Source organism: Talpa occidentalis, unplaced genomic scaffold (assembly GCF_014898055.3).
Source record: "Talpa occidentalis isolate TD23 unplaced genomic scaffold, MPIMG_talOcc4v2.1 talOcc4.4, whole genome shotgun sequence".
Taxonomy (NCBI): domain Eukaryota; kingdom Metazoa; phylum Chordata; class Mammalia; order Eulipotyphla; family Talpidae; genus Talpa; species Talpa occidentalis.
Window position 1 is genome coordinate 85,657,146 of NW_023604295.1, and position 22,111 is coordinate 85,679,256.

Below are 22,111 nucleotides of genomic sequence, written 5' to 3' on the forward strand. Positions count from 1 at the left end.
CCATATACTACCATTATTTACAAGTTTGGGTTATTCAATCACTATTTAATCTATGACTATTGTCATAAAAACACTTGGAAATGCCCAGTAACAGAAGCAATGATATGCAGGCAGTACACCACCCACATTTACTTGTACTAATGTGTCAAGTATTAGGAAAGTCAACCCCCAAGGTAGCCTTCCCTTAGTTGAGCCTGTCCAATGGGAAAAGAAAAATTCAAAGGAATGTTTAATGTGTGAGAAATTTTAAATTTCTGTAAAAATCTCCCTGTGGTATCTGTTTTTATGACCAATTTAGTGGAAAGTTGGAGAAAACTTAAAAGATGTTTTTACACAGTCTTCAAAAAAGTACAGAGAAAGATAACCATATATCAAAATAGTCCAGTTGACCCTTGAACAACATGGGTTTAGACTGTGCAGGTCCATTTACACAAAGATTTTTTTTTTTTTCCTGTTCAGAGATTCTGGAACTGGATACCATGGTCCTGACTAAAAATTATACCAGGAGTGGGGGCTCCTTTAGCCCACTATTGTTCAAGGATTAACTGTACATCAACTCAAAGCTACTTTTAGCACAAACTGAAAAGGAGAGATTCTCTGGGGTGAGGGTTGTAGAAGGCAAATTGATGTGTAAAATACAACCTGTCTAGAAAACACACCAGACAAGAAGGACAGGGAAGTAGTTAGAAAACAAAGAGCAGAAGGTCTCACTTTGTAATAAGGACTGACCATGGTAGGAATGGAAAGCTACAATTATTTTCACATTTACAGAGTGTTACAAAGAGAAAATACTAGAAACGTTTCTCACCAAATTCAGACGTAGCTGCAATGCTTCATGCATCATCTGCCGTGCTCTCATGTCATCTTGATATCGTTCCTCTCTCCAGTTACTTAAAATCTAAAAAATAAAATAAATGAAAACACACTGCTTTCTCTGCTAAAATTGACTTTTTCTCATAAAGTTAAATTGAGTTTTCTACTGACCAAAAAAGCCCAAAACAAAGAAAGCATCTTAGTTAAACAAATTAACAAAGCTAAAATAAAACTAGTTTTTCTCCTATTCTTCCACACATGCAGAAATCTGGCTATTTCTTTGTTGTCTTTCCAGGTAGGACGGAAATCCTATCTATTAGATATCTTAATCCTAAGTCTTAAAAAGTGCTTTAGAGGGCCATCAAGTTAAACATTAATAAAAATAGAAACTATTTTTCAATACATTTCACTATCCTTAGAAAGTATTGGAGAGATAAAAATGACATTTTCTATAAGTCTCATCATATATTATAAAGACAGGTTATGAATCTTAGCAAATTCATTATGTTGATGTTTTATTGAAGGGGTAACTTGCTATCTTAAAAATTGGAAATTGTATACTGCTTTGTGGCATATCCATTTATAAAAGGGGTATTTCCTCACTGACTCAGGCTAATTTGGGGAAGGGAAGGTTTGCTTAGGAAAGGCAAACCACAAACCACAAGTGAGAAATAACCCAGAATCAGATGATATAAGCAAAACACTCTCATGCTCTGAAAAATAGCAGCTAATGAGAATCATCTTAAAGAGTTGAAATGAGTCACATGCAGAAGTAACCCAGCCCAACAGATGACCTATAAGTATACTGCAAGGAGAGAGTTGAGCACTCATGAAAAGACAGGCACCTCTCCCAAGGCTGCCTTAAGGAGGTTAAGAAAATATGCAGGCTGTCATGGAGCTTATATTTGAGAAGCAGGGCAAATAAAAATAAGTGTGACAAGTAGTATGATCCAGGATAAGGGGACAGAAAATTACTGTGATTCTCTATTTTGTGATCCGGGAGGGCCTCTCTGAAGGAGGTGACATCTGATCAAGAGCTGATTTGATAAAGAAGTCTTCCAGGTGAAAAGAAGAAAATATGCAAAGGCACTGAAACAAGATTTTGTTTGCCAAGTTCAAGTTACAGCAACATGCTGCTGTGAAATGAATGGAGTAAGCAAAGCCATGATTTGGAAAACAAGGTAGAAGTGGGAGCCAGTGTAAATGATGTAGGCCCCTCTAAGTGCAGACTCTGGATTTTTACTCTAGGTATAGTGAGAAACATTTGAGCACTGCAGACACTGGACTAATATGTGATTTACATCATTAAGTGTATTATGGGAACACTGTAACTTGTTATGTAGAGGATAAATCTCTCCTATCCAAAAGCAGGAGATGACAATGAAACAAGTGTCCTTGTTCATATCTATGCAGTACCACTCAAGGAAAGGCAGGGTGTCATAGAAGCACAGTACCACAAGAGAGCTCCATCAGGTTCCATAGCTCTGCAGATAAAACTTCCAGCATGATGAAACTATTTTCCCATTTTGTTTACACACTCGTCAAATTCTAACTTGGCCACACAATTTCCTTCTGGTACATGGAATGCAAGCATCCCAAATAGTGGCCAGGAGAACCATGGCTGGTGAAAAGTTCCAGTTCAAACTCTTTGCAAATGGGGGTCTCCCTGTTGCACAGGGGGTTCAAGTTTCAGCACTATCAAGCTATCACCAGCCACAGTAGCATGAGTTCGATCCCTGGCCGGGAAGCTGACCCACATATGGTGCAGCAGACTTCTGTCCTATCCGCTGCTCCCCTCAGCAGTCTGTATGCATAGATTTTTCTGTTCTGCTCCCCACTCTCTCTGGTAAATCCTCTCACCACCCCATACCTCTTGTCCTACACCCCACTTCTTTTATGCATTTATTTATTTATTTATTTTTAGGATTTATTTATTTATACAAGCACTGGGTACAGTCAGAAGCGTGGGAGGGTGAGAGAATTCACCAGAGACAGAGTGGGAAACAGAACAGGCAGACTGACAAAGAAATACACTGCTAAGGGGAGCAGCGGGTGTGGCAGGAGAGGTCTGTAGTGCCATGTGGGACCCTCGCCAGTGGCCGGGGATCGAACTGGCACTGCAGAGGCTGTGGGCTGGGGAGGCCCTCTTGTATGCATTTAAAAAAAATCTTAAAAACCAAAAAAAAGCAAATTCTTTGTAAAAGACCCAATATTCTCTCTGATTTAAAAGTGAATATTGGGCCTCCCTTGGTGGCGCAGGCTGTTGAGCACCGTGCTGTGAAGCTGTCTGCAGCCTCTGTAGCGCCAGTTCGATCCCAGTTGGCCAGCGAGGGTCCCACATGGCACAGAAGACCTCTCCTGTTGCGCCCATTGCTCCCCTCAGCAGTGTATTTCGTCAGTCTACCTGTTCTGTTCCCCACTCTGACTCTGGTGAATCCTCTCCCACTCCCACACATCTGGCCTGTGCCCTGGTTCTTGTATATATAAATAAATAAATCTTTTTTTTTTTTTTTAAAGTGAATATCCTATGCATTTGACTGGCAATACACTAGCTCTTGACGGAAAATAAAATTGAGCTTCTGACTCTATAGGGCTCAAGCTGAGACCCTGCTTGATATGTACAAGTCCAGCTTGAGGACTTGAATACAGCTCCTCTGTACCACTGTCACACTGACTGCAACACAGATTGCTCCAGGATCTCTTCCATAAAACAGGATCAGGAAACAAACAGAATCATCAAGGTTATATGCAAAATGCTACTTATACAGGTTATTGATTCTTATCTAATGCATAATTAATATTGTAAAACTGTTGATCTTGTGGTTACTAGGATACTAGGTAGGAGATAAGGGCATGGACTGTGTCAACTTGCATCTAATCAAAACATGCTGTGCCCTTATTAGTTTAATCTCAGTATTTGAAAGGAAAACAAATTAGTGACATTAGGAAACCACTTGCCTGGCTTAATTTCTACTATACTTTACCTGATTAACTTGATTCTGGAGAGATGTCAGGAGGCCTTCCCGTTGTTCATCTTGTCCCTTAAGGCAGGTAAGGACCAGTGAGAGGAAAGGTTGCTGACTCAAAAGAGACATACTATAAAGGAAGTAATAACAGCAAATCCAGTTAGCAAGAATGAACTACATCCTATGCACCTATAACTTCTTGCCCTTGGGTTAATTGCTCTTATTTATTTATGATTAAAAAAAGGGAGAGGAGTAGCAAATAGCAAAGACTACTTCAAAAGTTAAGTCACATCTCTACTAAAAAGACTAAAAGCCACTGTAGTATTTTCAAATAATTTGCTTTCCTGCCCTTGAAGGCATTCATATCCCATAGGTGTGTAGAGAAAGGACAGGGAAAAGAGAATTTGCATTTTATATCAGTATGCTGAATTTAAAGCTAAATTGGCAGGGACATCAATTTATATACCAGAATAAAGTTAAAAATTTCTCTCACATGAAATTCCTTCTTTAGGGTCCGTTGTTCCTGTTTTGCATTTCAGTACATGTCTCAAGACCAATCAGAGGGGTACTGGCAGAGCAAAGATTAGCACCCAGATATGAGGTCTCTAATGCTGGGGTGCTCGCCCGTGACCTCTGGCGTGAGTACTGCCAGACAGTCTTTTTTTTTTTTTTTTTTTTAAGATTTATTTATTTATTTATATAAGCACTGGGTATAGTCAGAAGCAAGGGAGGGTGAGAGGATTCACCAGAGCCAGAGCAGGGAACAGAACAGGCAGACCGATGAAATACACTGCTGAGGGGAGCAGCGGGCAGCAGGAGAGGTCTGTGCACCATGTGGGACCCTTGCCCAGCAGCCGGGGATCAAACTGGTGCTGCAGAGGCTGCGGGTAGCTTCGCAACCCAGCGCTCAACCACTGCACCACCGGGGAGGCCCACTGCCAGACAGTCTTGTCTGTCTGTGAAGGACTTTAAACATGTCTGGTAAAAATTCTATTTTAAAATTGCATTTTAGTCATATTCTTCAATTATCAGAGGACAACTAACAAATCACATTGATAAACGAAGTGCTACAATGGAAAGAAATATTTCTTAGAATTGAGGTCAAAATATTTCAATTAGCTTTCTTACACCACAGCAGAATGAATTGGAACTGACTTGGGAAAAGCCACCTCTAAACTCTGTGATACTATCTGTCTTCCCTGTAGGAAGTGAGGTAATGTGCATAATACATTAGCAAATACACTTTGAAAATTAAAATTGAGTCATCTGGATGGTTAATGAACACTGGCAAAGAGGAAACAGCCAGGTAACAACATATGTAAAGCTAGGTCTCTATCAACCTAAGGCTAAGTTAAGAGCAAAAGCTGCCTGGATTTAAACCCTAGCTTTTCAACTCCTAAGGTGTATGTTCTTGAGAATTTTACTTTGGCTTTAGTATCTCGGTTTCTTCATCTGTAAAAAGGGTGTAATGAAAGCACCTGCCATGCATGATTGCTATAAGGTTTTAAAAGTTCATGAATGTGCATAATGCATTTTATAATGTATGGCAGAATTTCACAGAAGCTCAAAAATGACAGCTGTTGTTGTTAAAATATTAATTAGGGGACAAGAAACCTTTATGTCAAGCTTTTTTTTAATGGAAGAAATAATAGTCACTTCCCTTTACTCTTAGGGTGCTACACTCATGCTTTCGTGTTAGTGCGTGGTTTTGTTCATTCCTCAGTAACACGACCAATTTTCAAATATAATTATTTGAAACCTCTTCTTCTGCATAAAATACATTAAAAAACATTAAACTTGGTTGCTTATTTTAATTTTTAATATTTGATCTAGAATAAGAGCTCTAAATGTTAAAGATATTAACAGCTATTTCAGGGTCCAACATGACAATTATTTGATGTATTTTATTATTTGATGTATTTTAAATTATTTGATGTATTTTAAATCAAAATTATTTGATGTATTTTAAAAATAAATACCCAGATCATAAAATGTGAGAAATAATTACAAGCAGAATATAGGAACTAAGTAAATATCTAAATCTCATTCAGTAAGGATGATGTGAGGCTAAGAAGTCGGTATTTTAAATAGTTCAGCAGTGATCTGGGTACAAAGGCAGAGTTGAGAACTACTATGCTGCATCTAAGAACTTGGAAATTTTAGGAATCGAGCCCTACTTAACAGAATATTTTCAATTCCATTTAAAAACATTTCAGTGGAATCTGGGACAATTGCCATGAATGTCTGCTGGATGCTTAATATCCTCAATTGTTCTTTAAACTCTCACATAGAGAGACACACCAGCCATACATACCTTTTCTGTTTTTGTCTGTCTCTTTCCTTTTTTGAAGAAGACCCCAAGTGCTGACCCTTCTCTAGTTCCTCCCCAGCGGCCTTCAACACTCTTCCTTGCACAGAAGTTGGCAGCCTGGCAATCAAAGGGGCCACCAGCCATACACCCCTGCGTTCAGAGGAACTAAAAATCAGAAACAGGTGTTACACCCAAGGATGTATCCTTTTTCTCTCTTCTCATAGTTAGAATTGAAACTTCAAAACAAAACTTACATGCACAAGACACATGGATTATTCTAAAATTTCCCTTTTACTTCTACACAATCTTTCCTCCTGCCAAATAGCAGATTCTTGCACATACTTTTCCGCTTATGCTGATGGAAAGCAAGGAAAGGTATATAGTTCTAGGAGCAAACTATAATTAAATGATATCTTTTAACCTATAAAATGTTTTCCATGATTCTGGTTCTTTGATTACTACTAGTTCTTTCTGTCCAATAAGCAATATGTTTTTCTGACATGGTTCAATATATAATGTTTTGACTATGTTTAAGCACACAAATAAACTACTTTTTAATTTTTATAATTTGCCAGCTATATTTTATACCCAAAATGATAAAATGCAAGTCCATCTGCCTTTCATGATTATCATTTGTAGAAAACCATCGATTAATAAAAATGGCAGAAAAAGTGTTTCTTATCTAATAAATACCATGGGACAGAGGAGTCAAAGGGAACATTAAGAAATCATTACCCATCCTGAGTGTTATCTGTGGGTCCAGGGAGTATAGGCCTTGTTAACTTTATAGTCAGAACACTAAGGCATTATCCACCCCTGCAGTATTACCCTTTAGTACATTATCAAACAGTGATAACTGGCACAAGTAATTCTTTTCTTCACATTCCAAATGCAAATAAAATATACTGTTAGATGTGAAACCTTAATGATAGCTCAATAAAACAACTGAAAAAATACCTTAGGAATGTCTTTATTCCACTCTGTCTCATGCTACTTATATCAGTACTTCCGATACCATTTGGGTTGAAGAGGCCCATACTAGAACTAGAAGAGCTATTGTTCAAGTCGGCTGACTGCTGAAATACCTCTATTGTTGCCTTTGCAATATTGTCCAGTAAGTTGTTCATTTCAGCCACAGAACCAGTGCCCTAGAGTTAGAAAGAATAAAACTAGCACATACATTTTCTTTTATCCTCAAACATCAATTTTGTTTTTTTTTTTACATAAAATTATATGCATGCTTTCAATATCTACTCACAGGGTCCTTCAAGCACTGTTTGATCATTAACTGAAGTTCTAGCCAAGACTGCCTCAGTGTCCACTGCTCAAGATTCTGGCGAGAATGGAAAGATTGAACACATTACAAATACTGGACATTTCTTGAAAATAATTCCTTGCAATATGCCCTCTCTCAAGAAAGAATAGAATAATAATAATACAAACAGAGGGTTTTATGTAGATCAAAGGCTTATAAATCTATTACAAATATATTGTAGACACAAAGAGATAAATAGCAACATTAAAATAATGTGTGTTACTCTCAGGCACTGGAAGTAAATGACTAGCATTTTTAGCTCCAAATCGTTTATCTAACCAAACCCAGTCCAAGATGATTTCAATATTTTTAAAATAATATATTTAAGACTGTATCTCTCTACAAAGCTTATTTTTTGTATATAGTACTGACTTAATATATTATTCATATAATGACTGTAAACAATATGTATTATCTATATCTACCCAGCAAAAAAAAAAAAAAGATGTGGCAATTAAACAGAAAATCAGAATTAAACAGAAAATCAGAATTAACTGAAGAATCAGCAACATCAAAAATAACAATAATAATAAAAGAGACAGTAACTCTTGTTATAATCACCAGGCCTGTGTCAAATGACAGAGACACAGTCTTTTGGTAAGTCACTCACCTGGAGAATGCGTTTAATGTGTTGTCTTTGCAGGTTGTCCCCATCAGTACATTCTTTAATGCCATGAGGATAACAGATAAGCTGCAGTAATTTCTGTGCTTGCATATTTGAAAGCACAGGGTCCAATATAAGTTCTTTGTCTGTGCATAATCTTTCTGGTTCTTTTAAGCAATGCTCTCCTACCCATTCCTAAAAATAAAATGGCAGATAGATTGAGAGGCTCAGACTTTCTATTTGTGAATATGATATGTACAAAACTTATGCCACACAATGGCAAGAAAAGCTGACATGAATACTCCAGTTTAAAAAAGTATGTGAAAAATAGGTGGGGGAAGTTCTTAAAATGAAAGTTCTAGTAACTCTTGACTTCTTAAAAATACCAAGTAGAACTCTGGTTAAAGAAAATATTTAAAAATTAAAACACACAAAAAGGAGAAAAAGTGAGGAAAAGATAAGGAAAGTACATATTGTTAGATTTTTCAAGTGGAAACTGGGAATTTATTCTAGGTATTGTTTTATAATAATTTTTTAAAATGTGTTACATAATGGTAATGAATTTGAATTATATCATCATAATTTTTATGGAAAGCATTATACTATATTCTGCCAAATAGAACATAGTGTAACAATTAGAAAATTGGCTTACTTTTTGACATCATTAATAATGTTACTACTATAAATAAGTAATTGTGCACATTTACTTTCTATACAATTATTTTCTTCTGCTAACTTCACAGAAGCGAAATTTCTAGGTCAAAAAATATAGCAAACATTTCAAGCTACTGATGGATGAGGTGCATTGCTATCCAGAGTGTTTCTACCAATTTAAACTTCTATCACCTTTTCAAAGGCAAACACACTGAAATCCTCAACAGTAACACAGGCCAATTTGAATCCAGACCTCTTCCAGATGAAGTCTGTCTCTTAACCACTGTATCAGTGGCTCAATGCTGGCTCCAAATCACATAATTAAATCAATCTCAGGTGGTAGGATGCAGGTATCAGTAATTTTTCAGGCATCAAAAATGTTTTAATCTAGATGATTCCAATGGGTACTCACATAAATGTACAAGTGCCTGATAATTAACAATGCCTTAATAAAAAAAATGAAATTGTCAAAATATGTTGATAGAGAAGTGAAAAAAGTATATATGATATGCCATGTTATTTTTGTTAAAAAAGAGATAAATTTTTTTAGAAACATGGAAAGAGAAACCAGAAAACAATGAAAATGATCACTTAGGGCAGGGAGAGACACAAGGTAGAAGGCAAAAGGGAGAACACATTTCTGAGTGCACTTTTTTGTGCAGTTCACTTTGGAAGCATGCTATACTAAAGTCAGATCTAGGGGAAGAAAAAAGAAATTGAAATTGAATGCAATCATTAAAAAATGAAATCAATTCTATTTCAAAGGAATAATATTCACACTGAAGGAGAAAGTTTAAATAACACAATACAACATAATAACAAGGAGAAAGTTTAAATAACACAATACAATATCACTTAGGGATAAAAGAACTATAAAAATATCTTCAAATCCTTTTATTATGTTAGGTATATTTCTTCTATACTCATTTTATTGAGAGTTTTAATCATACATGAATGCTGAATCCTATCAAATGCTTTCTCAGCATTTATTGATATGATTCAACTCCTTTAATAGGTTTCTTTTTTCTAGTGGTATAGCTGTAGTAATTCTGAAATTACTTCAGGAACTACTTCTGAAACTACTTGTATTATACAATTAAACAAGCAAATGGTTATTACTGGAAGTCAGAAGTCTTGCTGTTTAAGAAGACCCTATCACATGGAATGGGGAAATGCAGAGAAATTGGTGGGGTAGGATTTGGAGATTATCAGTATGAACTCAAGATTATACACACACACATATAAACACACATTTAGGTATATCAATTGTCCCCCTTCCTCTGTCTGCTGAAAGAGCTTAGGAACCATAAACAAAAACTGCACACAGCAGTGAACAAACACAGTACTCAGACAGATCTCACTTCTAAATAACATCTACTACATAGAACTATAGTTTCTTAGAGGAATGAGTAATTGTATCACTGAAGTAGGGAAAGTAGAGGTGGGCCAGAAACTGAAAAACTACTTAAAGAAAAAATAAGATGGAGATGTGTGGAAATAACACAAGAGCCAACATAGGGCAGACTAGGACCATTTGAACATGAAGATAAAATAGCTAAGGACAGCATATGTTAACACATTCAGAAAATGAATGAATGAAGATAAGATGGATATTCTTTCTTAGAGTAGAATGCAAAATGACAACTGTGGAAGGAGTGGAAGATTTGGGAGGGGGGAATCACATTTTGCAGGCATCATAATAAAAACTAGTCTGGATAAATCAAAACAAATGCTAAATGGGAGATGGGCACAGATTGATGAGGAGCAGGATATCTGCGTTGTCTCAACGTGTCTCCCCAAAGATTGCTTATCAATTACACAGGAAAAGATAACTCTACAGTAGAAAAATCTTGAAATCGTACGATGCATCAAAATTAACATCATCAATGAGGTGCAAAGGGACATCATGTGTCTTCAGATGTGTTTAACTGAGAAGAACACATTATGTCTGTAGTATCTCAGCCAGGAATACATATACTGAAGCTAATCTACAGGAAACTTCAAGCAAATCCAATATTATTGGGACAACTGACAAAATTGTAATATGGCCTGCAGTAAGAAAAAAAAATCACTGTACCAATGCTAACTTTCCTGATTTTTGATAAATGTGTTTGGGTTATCTTAATAAACACTAAAATATTAAAAGGTAGGGGGAAAAAAGGATGCCTTGCATTTGCTCTCAAATTTATCAGAAAAAAATATAATTAAAATATATGCATCCACATTCACACACACAAACAGAATTATAAAGTATATGTGGCAAAAAAAAAGTGAAAAAAATGAATCTATGTAAAGGATATGCTAGAATTCTATATTATAAATGCAATTTTTTAGCAAGTTTGAAATTATTTCAAAATAAAGTCATTAGGGACAAAAAAGAATCACCAATGAGCAAGTTCCTATTAATAACGAGCATTTCTTTCAAACAGAGCCTCAAATAGCCATATAAACATAATGAAACATAAATTAAATGTTAAAATTACCTGTTGACAGATAGTCCTCAGTACATATCTTGCATATTCTCTTAAATTGGCAGTTTCTATGGAAATGCTTTTCCCACAGGATTTTGAATTTTGTGAGGCAGTCCAGATATCATCAGCATTCCCATCACGTCGTAAACCCCTCATGGTGAAGTCATCATTCTTTAAAGGGTTGACATTGCTACTGCCAATTTTAGCATCTCCTAAAGAAGAGAATCACAAAACCAAAATCACAGAATTTCAAAATAATGTCAAATATTACAAATATGAGAAGTAAATGAGGCAAATCTCCAGAGAGTAAAAATATGTAAATGACAACGTTATTGTAAACCAGTTGCTCGCAATAAAAAGAACAGATTAAGAGAATAAAAGCAGGAACGCAGTGAACTTTATTCAGACATGGGGAAAAAGTCAAGTTCAAGACTCATTCCATATTTTGTTTACAGGACTCACCGAATCTGAAGTACATGTTCACCAAACTTGGAAAGGTCATTATGAGTCATACTTAGTCATCACACAATATTGATTTCACTAACATTTCAAGCATGAATGTATTGAAATTAATTTGACTTATAGACAAGGAGAAAATGGGTTACTCACCCTTCTAGATGTCCCTTTTCCATTTCTTCTCTTACAATGACTTATTTTCTATCCATAGGTCAAGAGAAAAGTTTTGCCTTAGCCCACCTTACTATCAACTTCTTGACAAGAGAGATTTATTTCCCTGGGAATGGAAAAGGGCAATGCATACTAAGGAAGCCCTGAAAATTGGGCATTCATTGAATAACCTGTGTCTTTCACTTTCCTCTCCATAAACATCCAATTATAAAACCTTACCTGATCAATCTCTAATATACTTAGTAAAATAAAGCTATTAAAGTATTTTCCTCACAACAAACTTCTGGGAATAAAACTGAACAGAATTTTTGAAAACCTGGAAATTATATTACATCCCTAACTATCAAAGATAACTACCATACTCAGAAGTGAGAAAATAATAGAATTTGATAGTAAAGATTGCCAAATGACAACAGTATCCAAACTTTTGCCTGTTTACAAGAGCATAAGCCTTGAACAAAGAAATTTCCTGGAACCAACAAATGGTTTAAATGAGGCTCCCACTGCCTCACTGTGAATCAAACCAAACCCAATTAAATGCAAAACAAACAAACAAACAAACAAACAAACAAACAAAAAAACCCCCACAAACAAACCCTTTTAAAACCCACAGGTCAACCAAGAAAAAGCTTTTAATGCTGATGAAAAAAAAATTTGGAAGATCAGAAAGGCCTAGTGGGTATTTATAAAATTGTTAAGAGGTGGGGAACAATTAAGAATAAATTTTAACTCATCAGTATCTCTATTTTATATTATCATACATTTTCTCAGTAAAATACAGAGGAAAAAGTACCAACTTCACTTAGCCCACACAATATTTAATTCAATAGAGCTCACTGGAAGCTAAAAGACAGACAAAATTCTACATTACCAATTTTTAGCATGCTTTCTCCAACTTCAGGTGATGTGCATTACTATTTTTGTACCTTAAGTAAATCTACCATAGAAATTGAAAAGTATATTATATAAAACACTCTTATCTCCTTAATTCAAAATAGATACTGGTAGATAGGACTTGAAGGAACACTTGTTCAAGGAAATGTGAGGTAGATAAACAAAAACAAAGAAACGGACACCTCTGCCAGTTCCAGACAAGGAAAACCCTTTTAGTTTAGATGTGAGGATGACAAAGAAGTTCTGGGAGGCTGTACAAGAAACTTCTGCAACTGCAGAAGGATAAATAGTATTCAGTAAACACAAGTCCCAAGGATTCTCTGCTGACTACACTGGCCTAATGTTAGAGGATCATGCTGGCTAACAGCATGGCTTGACCTAAGAAGAGAGTTATTTTTATTGTTTACTGACTTGATTTGAGTTTCTCAATACATCCTGAAATTACAAAAAGCAAAAGTGCTGACAGCACTCTCAAGGGCACCCTGACCTGAAGAACCCTACCAAGAATGGAGGCCAAGCAAAAGGGACAAGGAAAAATCATCAAAGAAAAAATGAGTTGCATGGGTATTAAAAACAGTTATTTGGAGGGCCTCCCCTGGTGGTGCAGCAGTTGAGCACTGGGCTGCAAAGCTGACTGCAGCCTCTGCAGCGCCGGTTCGATCCCCAGCTGCCGGCAAGGGTCCCACATGGCGCGACAGACCTCTCCAGCCACGCCCGCTGCTCCCCTAAGCACTGTATTTTGTCAGTCTGCCTTTTCTGTTCCCAGCTCTGTCTCAGTTGAATTCTCTCACCCTCCCATGCTTTTGACTGTGCCCAGTGCTTGTATAAATAAATAAATAAATCTTTTTGAAAAAATAAAAAGTTATTTGGATATTTAAAGAGGTTGGTAAATTTTACTTGGAATCAGAGCAATTCTGCCAATCTAGCAGCCAGTGTCTAGACAGCACCTGCCCTGCATTCTCTCACTAAAATGTCCATCACTTAAGCATCCACTCTTTTAGTATTAGTTTACTGAAAACCTATTTGAAAATCTATTATTTACTTTCTCTGACAGGAGCTAGAGATACCATAATAAAAAAGCAAGCCCATGACTTGTAATCTCCACATTTATTAAGCAGAACTGACCAGCCATTTTTCCTTTCAAACATCGGAGTAGAGAAATTTTACTTACTGAAATGACCATTATTAAAATAATGGTTTTATAATACTACAAGTTCCTAAGCCAGTGTGTGTGTGTGTGTGTGTGTGTGCGCGCGGAGTGGGGGCGTGTAACTCTACCTTTCCCTTTCACTACAAAACTCATGAGCATTTCAAAGGAATAAATATAAATACATATGAGTTAAACATGTTATTTTTTAGGTGAACTTTTAATAATTTGTTTTATGAAATACTGTTTCCTTCCTCATCATCACTAAATGACACTTTCAGATAAGAGTATAAAGGGATAAGGTCTAGATAGCCTCAAACATATTCATTAAGACACATCTAAAACAGTTTCTATCTTCTCAGGAATTTCTGTTATAATCAAAAATAGTTCATTCAGAACATAAGAAATAATTTTTTCAGTTAAGGCCAAAAGAGGACTGAGGCAGTGTAAATTTAAGATTTCCCAATCACTGAAAACCTCCATGATTTATAGAATAATAATATCTTAAGGTACTGTACTGAAAAGGAATAGAAAATGCAGCACTACTGCTCTGAGAGAACATATACCCATAAGGCTATGAAGGACATCTTGGACACTATGATTTAAATGGAAAAAAAAAAAGTGATTTCAAATATTGAATTATCACACCTGATTATAAACTTGTTCAGGATCACAAAGAAAGCAGACACAATAAGATTAAAACCCAGGTTTTCTGGTGTTCTACTCCTGGAATATAATCTGAAATTTAAATTTCTCATTACATTACCAAATCACCAAGTCCATCACAAAGTGCAATTTTTGCCAACAAAACAACCTGGTAAGTCTGGTAATCTAGTTTATATCAGAATGAGATGCCCTGCAGTTAAAATGCCACCAAAAAAGTGTTATATTTAAATTGTGCCAGAATTACAGGTGCTGACTGTGGTTTGACTGTGCTCCAACTTAGGGAAAGCCCACAAATTTTTCCATAACAAACATGTTTCTAATAATATTAATTATAGCAAAATTTGAATACAAATTATTCTGTCTCCGTTTCTGGTGATTAACCAAACTTAGTGCCAAGATAATCTTACCAAGCATCATAATAGCTTTTAGGACAGCAAACACAGCTCCCACTTCAATGCTGTTGTGAGCAGCGGCTAAGAGGTGTCTATCACAAGACGATCTTATTCCTGGGAAAGGTTTACCTATGAAAACAACAACAAATAGTCTCTCTCATTACCATCATTAATAGTCTTTTGTAACCATTTACAGTCAACAGGCACTTAATCGCCATTAGCCAGCTTTAATTGATGCTTCATGAGTTCACTAAGATGCACTGCAAATATTCCTAACTTAATCCTTTCTTTTTAAATATTAAAACATTATCTTTGTTCCTTAGAGATACATATCAAAAATTAATAGAACTTTTATACATCTTGGCTTATACAGACATACACACACACACCAATATGTAAATGATCTTTAGAAACTGATTGACTAACATTTCTTTAACTTTACCCTATTCCTTCAACCTTAGTAAAAGCTTACATAAATCACCATTGTCCTAAGTTGCACTGGTGTAGTTCATAAATAACACACATAGGATGTTAGGGGATCATGCTGCCTACCAGCATGGCTTGGCTGAAGAACAGAAGTATTTTTATTGTTTAGTAACTCTTAATTTGAGTTTCTCAATACATCCTGATATTACACAAAGGAAAGGTGTTGACAGCCCTCTCAAGGGCATTATTGCACTCCTTCATCACCCCTGATGCCAGCCCACCAAAGTCAGGAAGGAAATTACAGAATCAATGGCCTATTAGGTCAATTTAGAACTGATAGCTCTAAATGTAAACACAATCAGAGAGTGTCCACTTGTCAGCTTACCGGTTGCATGAGGTAATAAGCAAGCCTGAGGAGCTCGGAAGAGATGGAGCAGGAGTCGGCATGTCATTCTCGCCCCAGGCTCAGCATCTGCATCTCCGCAAGCTAGGAGAGAGCGATTTTAAAAGAGATTTCTAACATATACAAGAACATGTCCTCAGGTATTCCATTAAGCTACATTTTCTGGATTAATTTTAATAAAAGCTCCCTATGGTAAAAAAATATGGCACGAGCTTCCATTTCTTAGTAGTTCCCAACCTTCCCATTACTCTGTATGGAACATCATTAAGATCCTACCATCTCAGCCCTGATGCCACATCACTGCCTAATGCATGTACCCTTAAACACGACTTCCACTGGGTTCTACTAGTTGGAAACCACCCCAAGACAGCAGTCAAACAACCAGTGCCGCTCCTGGACCTGCCTTACCTGCAGCTAGGAGAGAGGGCAGTGCCACATGCTGCACGACGTCCTCCAGGGAGAAACACTGTCGTGCTATCAGAATAGCAATGAAAGTAGCTAATGAATCATGGAATGAAAGGTCACTCACCTTCAAGAAAAACATTGACATGTTTTAATACCTAACACCCTTTTAAGTAACATCTAAGTTTAATAGCTAAGAGAATGTAGGCAATACCGTTAAGATCTCAAATTCCAAATTGGAACAGCAGAGTGAAATGATAATTTATCATGATCACTATCCTCTAAGTCTACTGCTACATTATAAGACAAAAAATTGAGATTTGCCTACATCCCATTAATATAAATATATACTGTTTTACCTTGAGCAAAGGTAATTTAAAAGAAAATCAAGAAATCCCTATAATATGTAACAAACGCTTTTAGCAGCCTGAGTTGTCCTTTCATGTAAGACAACTGGGACAAGGGAAAACCAGGCAGTTTTCCTAATAGAAAACAAGCCTGACTAATGTTTTGGAGTTCCTGTCAGGAAAAAATGAGTCTTTAATAAAATTTAGTTAGTTTAAAAAAAAAAACTTGACCTCTACGATTAAAAAAGAGAAGGGAAATTGATTCATTGAGAGAAAAACCTCTACCTTTACACTATAAATCTCACAAGAAAATACTAAGAAATATGACCATATCAGCACTCTTCATAATGAGTTGTATTATATACTAGTGACTCTGGTTAGTGACATACAAAGATCCCCTCATTTAATAGCAAACACCATGTAGCAAACACCATGAGGTTCATACTACCATTAATCCCAATTTTATGGATGAGGGACCACAAAGGTAAAGTGTAACAAACAAGACCAAGAGGTTAAGGAATTGTGTTAAAAATAAAACAGGGGGTCTTCAATGGCTGGAAAAACAAGTCACTGACAGAGCTTTCGTGTGTGTGTGTGTGTGTGTGTGTGTGTGTGTAATATTAACAGGTGCCTGCAGAAATAAGATAGAATCATCTCCTCAGTCTTGAGATACCAGAATTAGGAAGTAAACTGTCAACTGGACAGCAGATTTTAAAGGATGTGATGTTCTTCTGTGCAAAAGATACACTAATGTACAATACAGATTACTCTAAGAAATTACAGAGAAAAATAATCAATATGCACTTTTATGAAATTTACACAGCATGGATGCAATATGCTATGTGAGGAAATCAGTGCTACATAACAGGCACTTGTCACTTTCCAGACAATCAATATGAAACATGATGCCCTCCTAATTTGGGCATGGGCATTCTTATGCAAGACAACAAAACCTATATTCTTAGAGTGCATTTGGATCTCAAAAAAACACTATTCTTTAGTGAAATTATGATCTGTGCTATGTGAAACCCAGGGCAATTCACAAAAACAATAAAAAGCCCACAAGAGACCATCTACAAAAGTAATCTTAGCTAACAAACAAGGACATTCTTGGCATCTCTACTATAGATTAAGCTATCTACTTTATATATTTTGATTTTTTCATTTAGTTAAGCACTTACAACCACACTCTAATTTATTGCTATTAGACTGAGAAAGATAAAAATATTTTACCAAGTTCCAGTTAATGATTAAATCATTTTTAAAAATAACTAAATTTAATTGCACAGTTGAGCTTCAAATGAAAAAGAAAACTTACATCTACAGTGCAAAGTACATCATTGAACCCCCACACGTGATTTGAGGAACAGCACAGAGCCTTCAGGACACCCAGCCATTCAGAACTAAGAACAGTGCAGCAAGCCGTCAGCTCAGAGGAGAAATTGGCTATGTCGTTAATCCTAGACAGAAGAAAAAGAATATAGCAGAAAGTAACAAAATAGAAAGTCACAAAACAGAAAGTCACATGTGATATACTCAATGAACATATATTTCATTATCATAAAACAAGTCATTCATTTAATAGATTTGATGATAAAATAAGTACTTATTTGCCAAATAATGTAGTAGAACATATATTTCATTATCATAAAACAAGTCATTCATTTAATAGATTTGATGATAAAATAAGTACTTATTTGCCAAATAATGTAGTAGAACCCAAAGCAGAAGGCAAAAGTAAATGACTTCAAGTGTTTTCTAATATTTAATACTGTTGAACAATAAACAATTAGTTCAGATGTCAATAAATATGTATTTAATTCTATGGACAAATCTCACCTAAAAGTTTACATGTTGAAGGACATCAAAAAATTAAAGACACAGCTAGGTAGGCATAAGGCTTTTATAAAATGTAGTTATTTTTTTTCATATCTTTATTATATGTTTTATTATACTTAAAGCATCTCATGGCAGATCAGCAATTAAGAAAGTACCACCTCTCAGGTTAAGAAAATCATAACATAGAGAGTAAATTCAGGATTAAAAGAACATGTAACAATGACAACAGAAAAGTGAATGGCATCCAAATGTCATCTAGGCAATTACTGAAGACGTTAATTTCAAAGTGGCACCATGGCAACAATTATGTGGTTAATCACTGATTACAGGATAACTCAGCTTACCTTCCAGCATCCTGATGGCCCATACATACATTCATGAGTGTATTGCAGACAAAGCTGTAGCGATTGGCTGCATTGTCACTAAGGATCTTGCCCAGCATTGAGTAGTTGATGCTACGGGCTGAAGGATTCTCAATAAAATCCATCATGAAGTCCGGATCCCATCGCAAGTTGGAATTTGCAGGCATCACATTGTTATATATGGTTTGCTTTACTTTTGAACAGGCACTACTGAGGTTATAAGAAGAAAAGTTAAAAACAAAATAAAACTAGAATAACTAAAATGTTATTCAAGGACAGATTAAATGGCAGCAATTAAAATATACCCCTAAAGAAGATTCACATTGGAGTTTTTTATTCTGATTTCTTAATAATTGTCAGTGGAATGTAAACAGTTGCTCAATAGTTGCTGAATGAATGGAAGAAAAAATAAGAAGTCATCTAGTCACTAATCTCTGTTTTAAAAATATTTCTCTATTTTCTGTGATCTAAAAATAAAACAATTGACTATGTCTCTAAACAATTGGTGGAATATGTTATTAATGAAGAATAAAAATTAATCAAAACATCAATAAAAATTTGGTGTTTTAGTCCTAACTAGTATATACATCCTCTAAAACCACACCGATAGGTACAGTGTATCCAGTGGAGTTCATGGACCAAGGTTACTCCAAGTTCTGTGGGAAAGCCGTGAAAATGAGAGGCTCATTCCCTACTTTCAAGGACCTTGTACTATAATAGAAAATACTTATGTTCTATGAGAGCAGAGACTCTATTATGTCATTCTTAAAGATTTATGCTGTGCTTCTCAGCAACATTAAGAGATTTTCAGGGACCTGGTCTATCATAGGATTGTTTTCATATGAAAACAGTTCATGTTTCAGTGAGTTACAACTGAGTAAGATACAGAAGAGTGGAAATATAAGAGGAATGAAAATGTGTCTCCTTCACTCCTGCTCTGTAGACAAGGGCAAAAGATGATCTGATTTCAAAGCTTACATTTCACATAAATTCAGTTATTTTTGCCTCCTTGCTGTAGATACCAAATTCATAGCAACATTCACCTTCCCTATTCAAGAGGTTTCCTATGTAGCACCAAGTCTTTTTCTTTGAGATTAAGTTTTTGATAGCAATTTTATTTCTGAAAATAGTAGACAAGAAAGATTTCTTAAAAAAAAAAAAATAAAAAGGCACAGAGCCTCTTTACCCTAAACTATTACCACTATCAACTGCTTTAAGAAAAAGGAGATTGAGGGTCCTCCCCGGGTGGTGCAGCTGTTGAGCGCTGGGCTGTGAAGCTGCCCACAGCCTCTGCAGCGCCAGTTTGATCCCGGGCAGCCCGGCAAGGGTCCCGCATGGTGTGCAGACCTCTCCTGCCACCCCCTGCTCCCCTCAGCAATATACTTCGTCACTCTGCCTGTTCTATTCTCCGCTCTGGCTCTGGTGAATTCTCTCACCCTCCCGCACCTCTGACTGTACCCAGTGCTTGTATAAATAAATAAATAAATCTTTTTTTAAAAAAAGAAAGGAAAAGAAAAGAAAAGAAAAGAAAAAAAAAGAAAAGAAAAGAAAAGAAAAGAAAAGAAAAGAAAAGAAAAGAAAAGAAAAGAAAAGGAGATTGCTCAGTTTAATATTTACCAAAACGTGGCTTCACATCTTCTCCTTCAGTCTGGCATATTTGTTAAAGATAAAGATTCTTGGCCCTCACTGTAGGTGTACTGAATCTATATGCTTAAAAGCTGTCCCAGGTCAATCTAAGTGCTAAACTATGCTTGGGAAGCACTGGTCTAACAGAAGGCTAAAATCACCTACTAAATGGCAATAATTACAATCTTTCACATGTTTTCTTTGTAGATAATTTATATAAAAACTTGCCAATAGTCACTGATGGATATGTTTGCAATCTTGGAGTCATGCCCATCTCAAAATGATGGATGTACTATAATCCCCAATACTTTCATACATCTCCCTTTGTCCTGCCTTAACTTTTGCTACACTTTCTACTCAAAATTTTCATTCATTTTCTTTTAGCAATAGTTCTAAATTTGTTTCATTTTCAATGAATTTTTTGTTTCACTAAAAATAAAATTAAAACAACACTTAACTCTTTGCTACTTTCCAGGCTGATACCACTTTTCTCTTATGCTCCACCTCTTAATGCCATTTTAATAAAATAGACTTCAGCAAAGAGTAAAGCATTGTTTCTTTTTAATGCAGTTTTCCACTTAATTCTAACAAATCTATTCATGTGTGACCTCAGAAACAGACTCTGCTTTTCTTTCTTAATTTTTCTAAGACTCTGCCCCAAAATTTCTTTCAGAATAGAGAGAATCTTGAGTAGATTCTTTGCTATGGCCACCCTGCATTGCATTTTTTTTTTAAATACTCTTCACTCAGAGTGAAGTTTCTTCATCCTGCTTTCCTTATTATATTCTTTCCATATGAGCTTCTACATTTTAATAAAAAGTTAGCTGCCATCTAGTCACTCTCAAATTCTTAACATTTTCTGTTGCAGGCATATATGCAACTAAGAAAACAACTGACATTTTCCCTCTGAAATTACATGTATCAGAAAAACTTGATAGACAAATGAAAGTAGACACACCTTGAGACCAAAGTAACTTATGCTTAAATCTAGGCTTCATTATTTATTAACTTAACATGAGGAACAGTCATTTGTTGGTAGAAAAAGTAATCTCTACTTCCTGGGTTGTTGGGAGGATTAATATAAGCCAGGATTTGCCAGACAACAGCAACCCAATTAGCAATAGATGCAATTAGTGTTATATTTCCTCCAAATAGTTCTCTTACATACCTATATATAGATGGTACTTCAGATCCAATTATTAAAATTGTCTTATTAAAAACATTTATAGAAATTGCTTTACATACCTAGCTTTTGTTTGCCCGTTTTTCTTAATCCCCAACTAATAATATCTGACCTTAAGGTTTCTGAAATAGTGAATTTCTGTCCTATTTCTTTAATCCCAGACAGTTTAGACAGTACAAATACCTGTGATGCAGCACTGTGCTGACCCTAAGTAGCCAGTCAAGCCCACAGTTGGTTTCCTAGATCTCCATAAACAAGTGTACGTTATTTTTATTAACTCATTGGATGTACTTATATGACCCTATAGAAGTATTAGAGGTTAAACAGGCAATGGAGGCTTTCATAGTAAGTTCACTATTAAAATCAGGGCTATTTTAAGACTGAAATATGTGAGAAAACTCTCTGAAAACTGTAAACTGATACTGAAAGCTTTTTGTAACATAAAAGAAAAATATAGGGCATTGTTGTTATATTATTTCTGAGGTATGATGTTCCCTAAGACCCACTCAAAAGACCTATAAGGGATTATTTTGAAACTAAACTAATTTTATGAAGACATTGGCATTTTCCCCATATGTACCATTAAAAATATCATGGCGCGGGATATGTCTTTCACCCACCAGATTTTTTGCAGTGTCTACTCAGTACTCTAAGCACTGTGAC

The 22,111-nt window shown here is 35.7% G+C and overlaps 1 protein-coding gene across 1 annotated transcript in view; it reads right to left on the reverse strand.

The window, feature by feature from the left end:
* MED12L (mediator complex subunit 12L) overlaps nt 1-22,111 on the reverse strand; it is a 374,036-nt gene that overhangs the window by 53,455 nt on the left and 298,470 nt on the right. Inside the window, 12 exon segments of the mRNA XM_037526655.2 lie at nt 809-898; nt 3,798-3,909; nt 6,094-6,255; nt 7,048-7,238; nt 7,349-7,423; nt 8,016-8,204; nt 11,147-11,346; nt 14,876-14,989; nt 15,672-15,773; nt 16,098-16,218; nt 17,757-17,898; nt 18,622-18,849. Coding sequence (XP_037382552.2) covers nt 809-898; nt 3,798-3,909; nt 6,094-6,255; nt 7,048-7,238; nt 7,349-7,423; nt 8,016-8,204; nt 11,147-11,346; nt 14,876-14,989; nt 15,672-15,773; nt 16,098-16,218; nt 17,757-17,898; nt 18,622-18,849 — 1,726 coding nt within the window.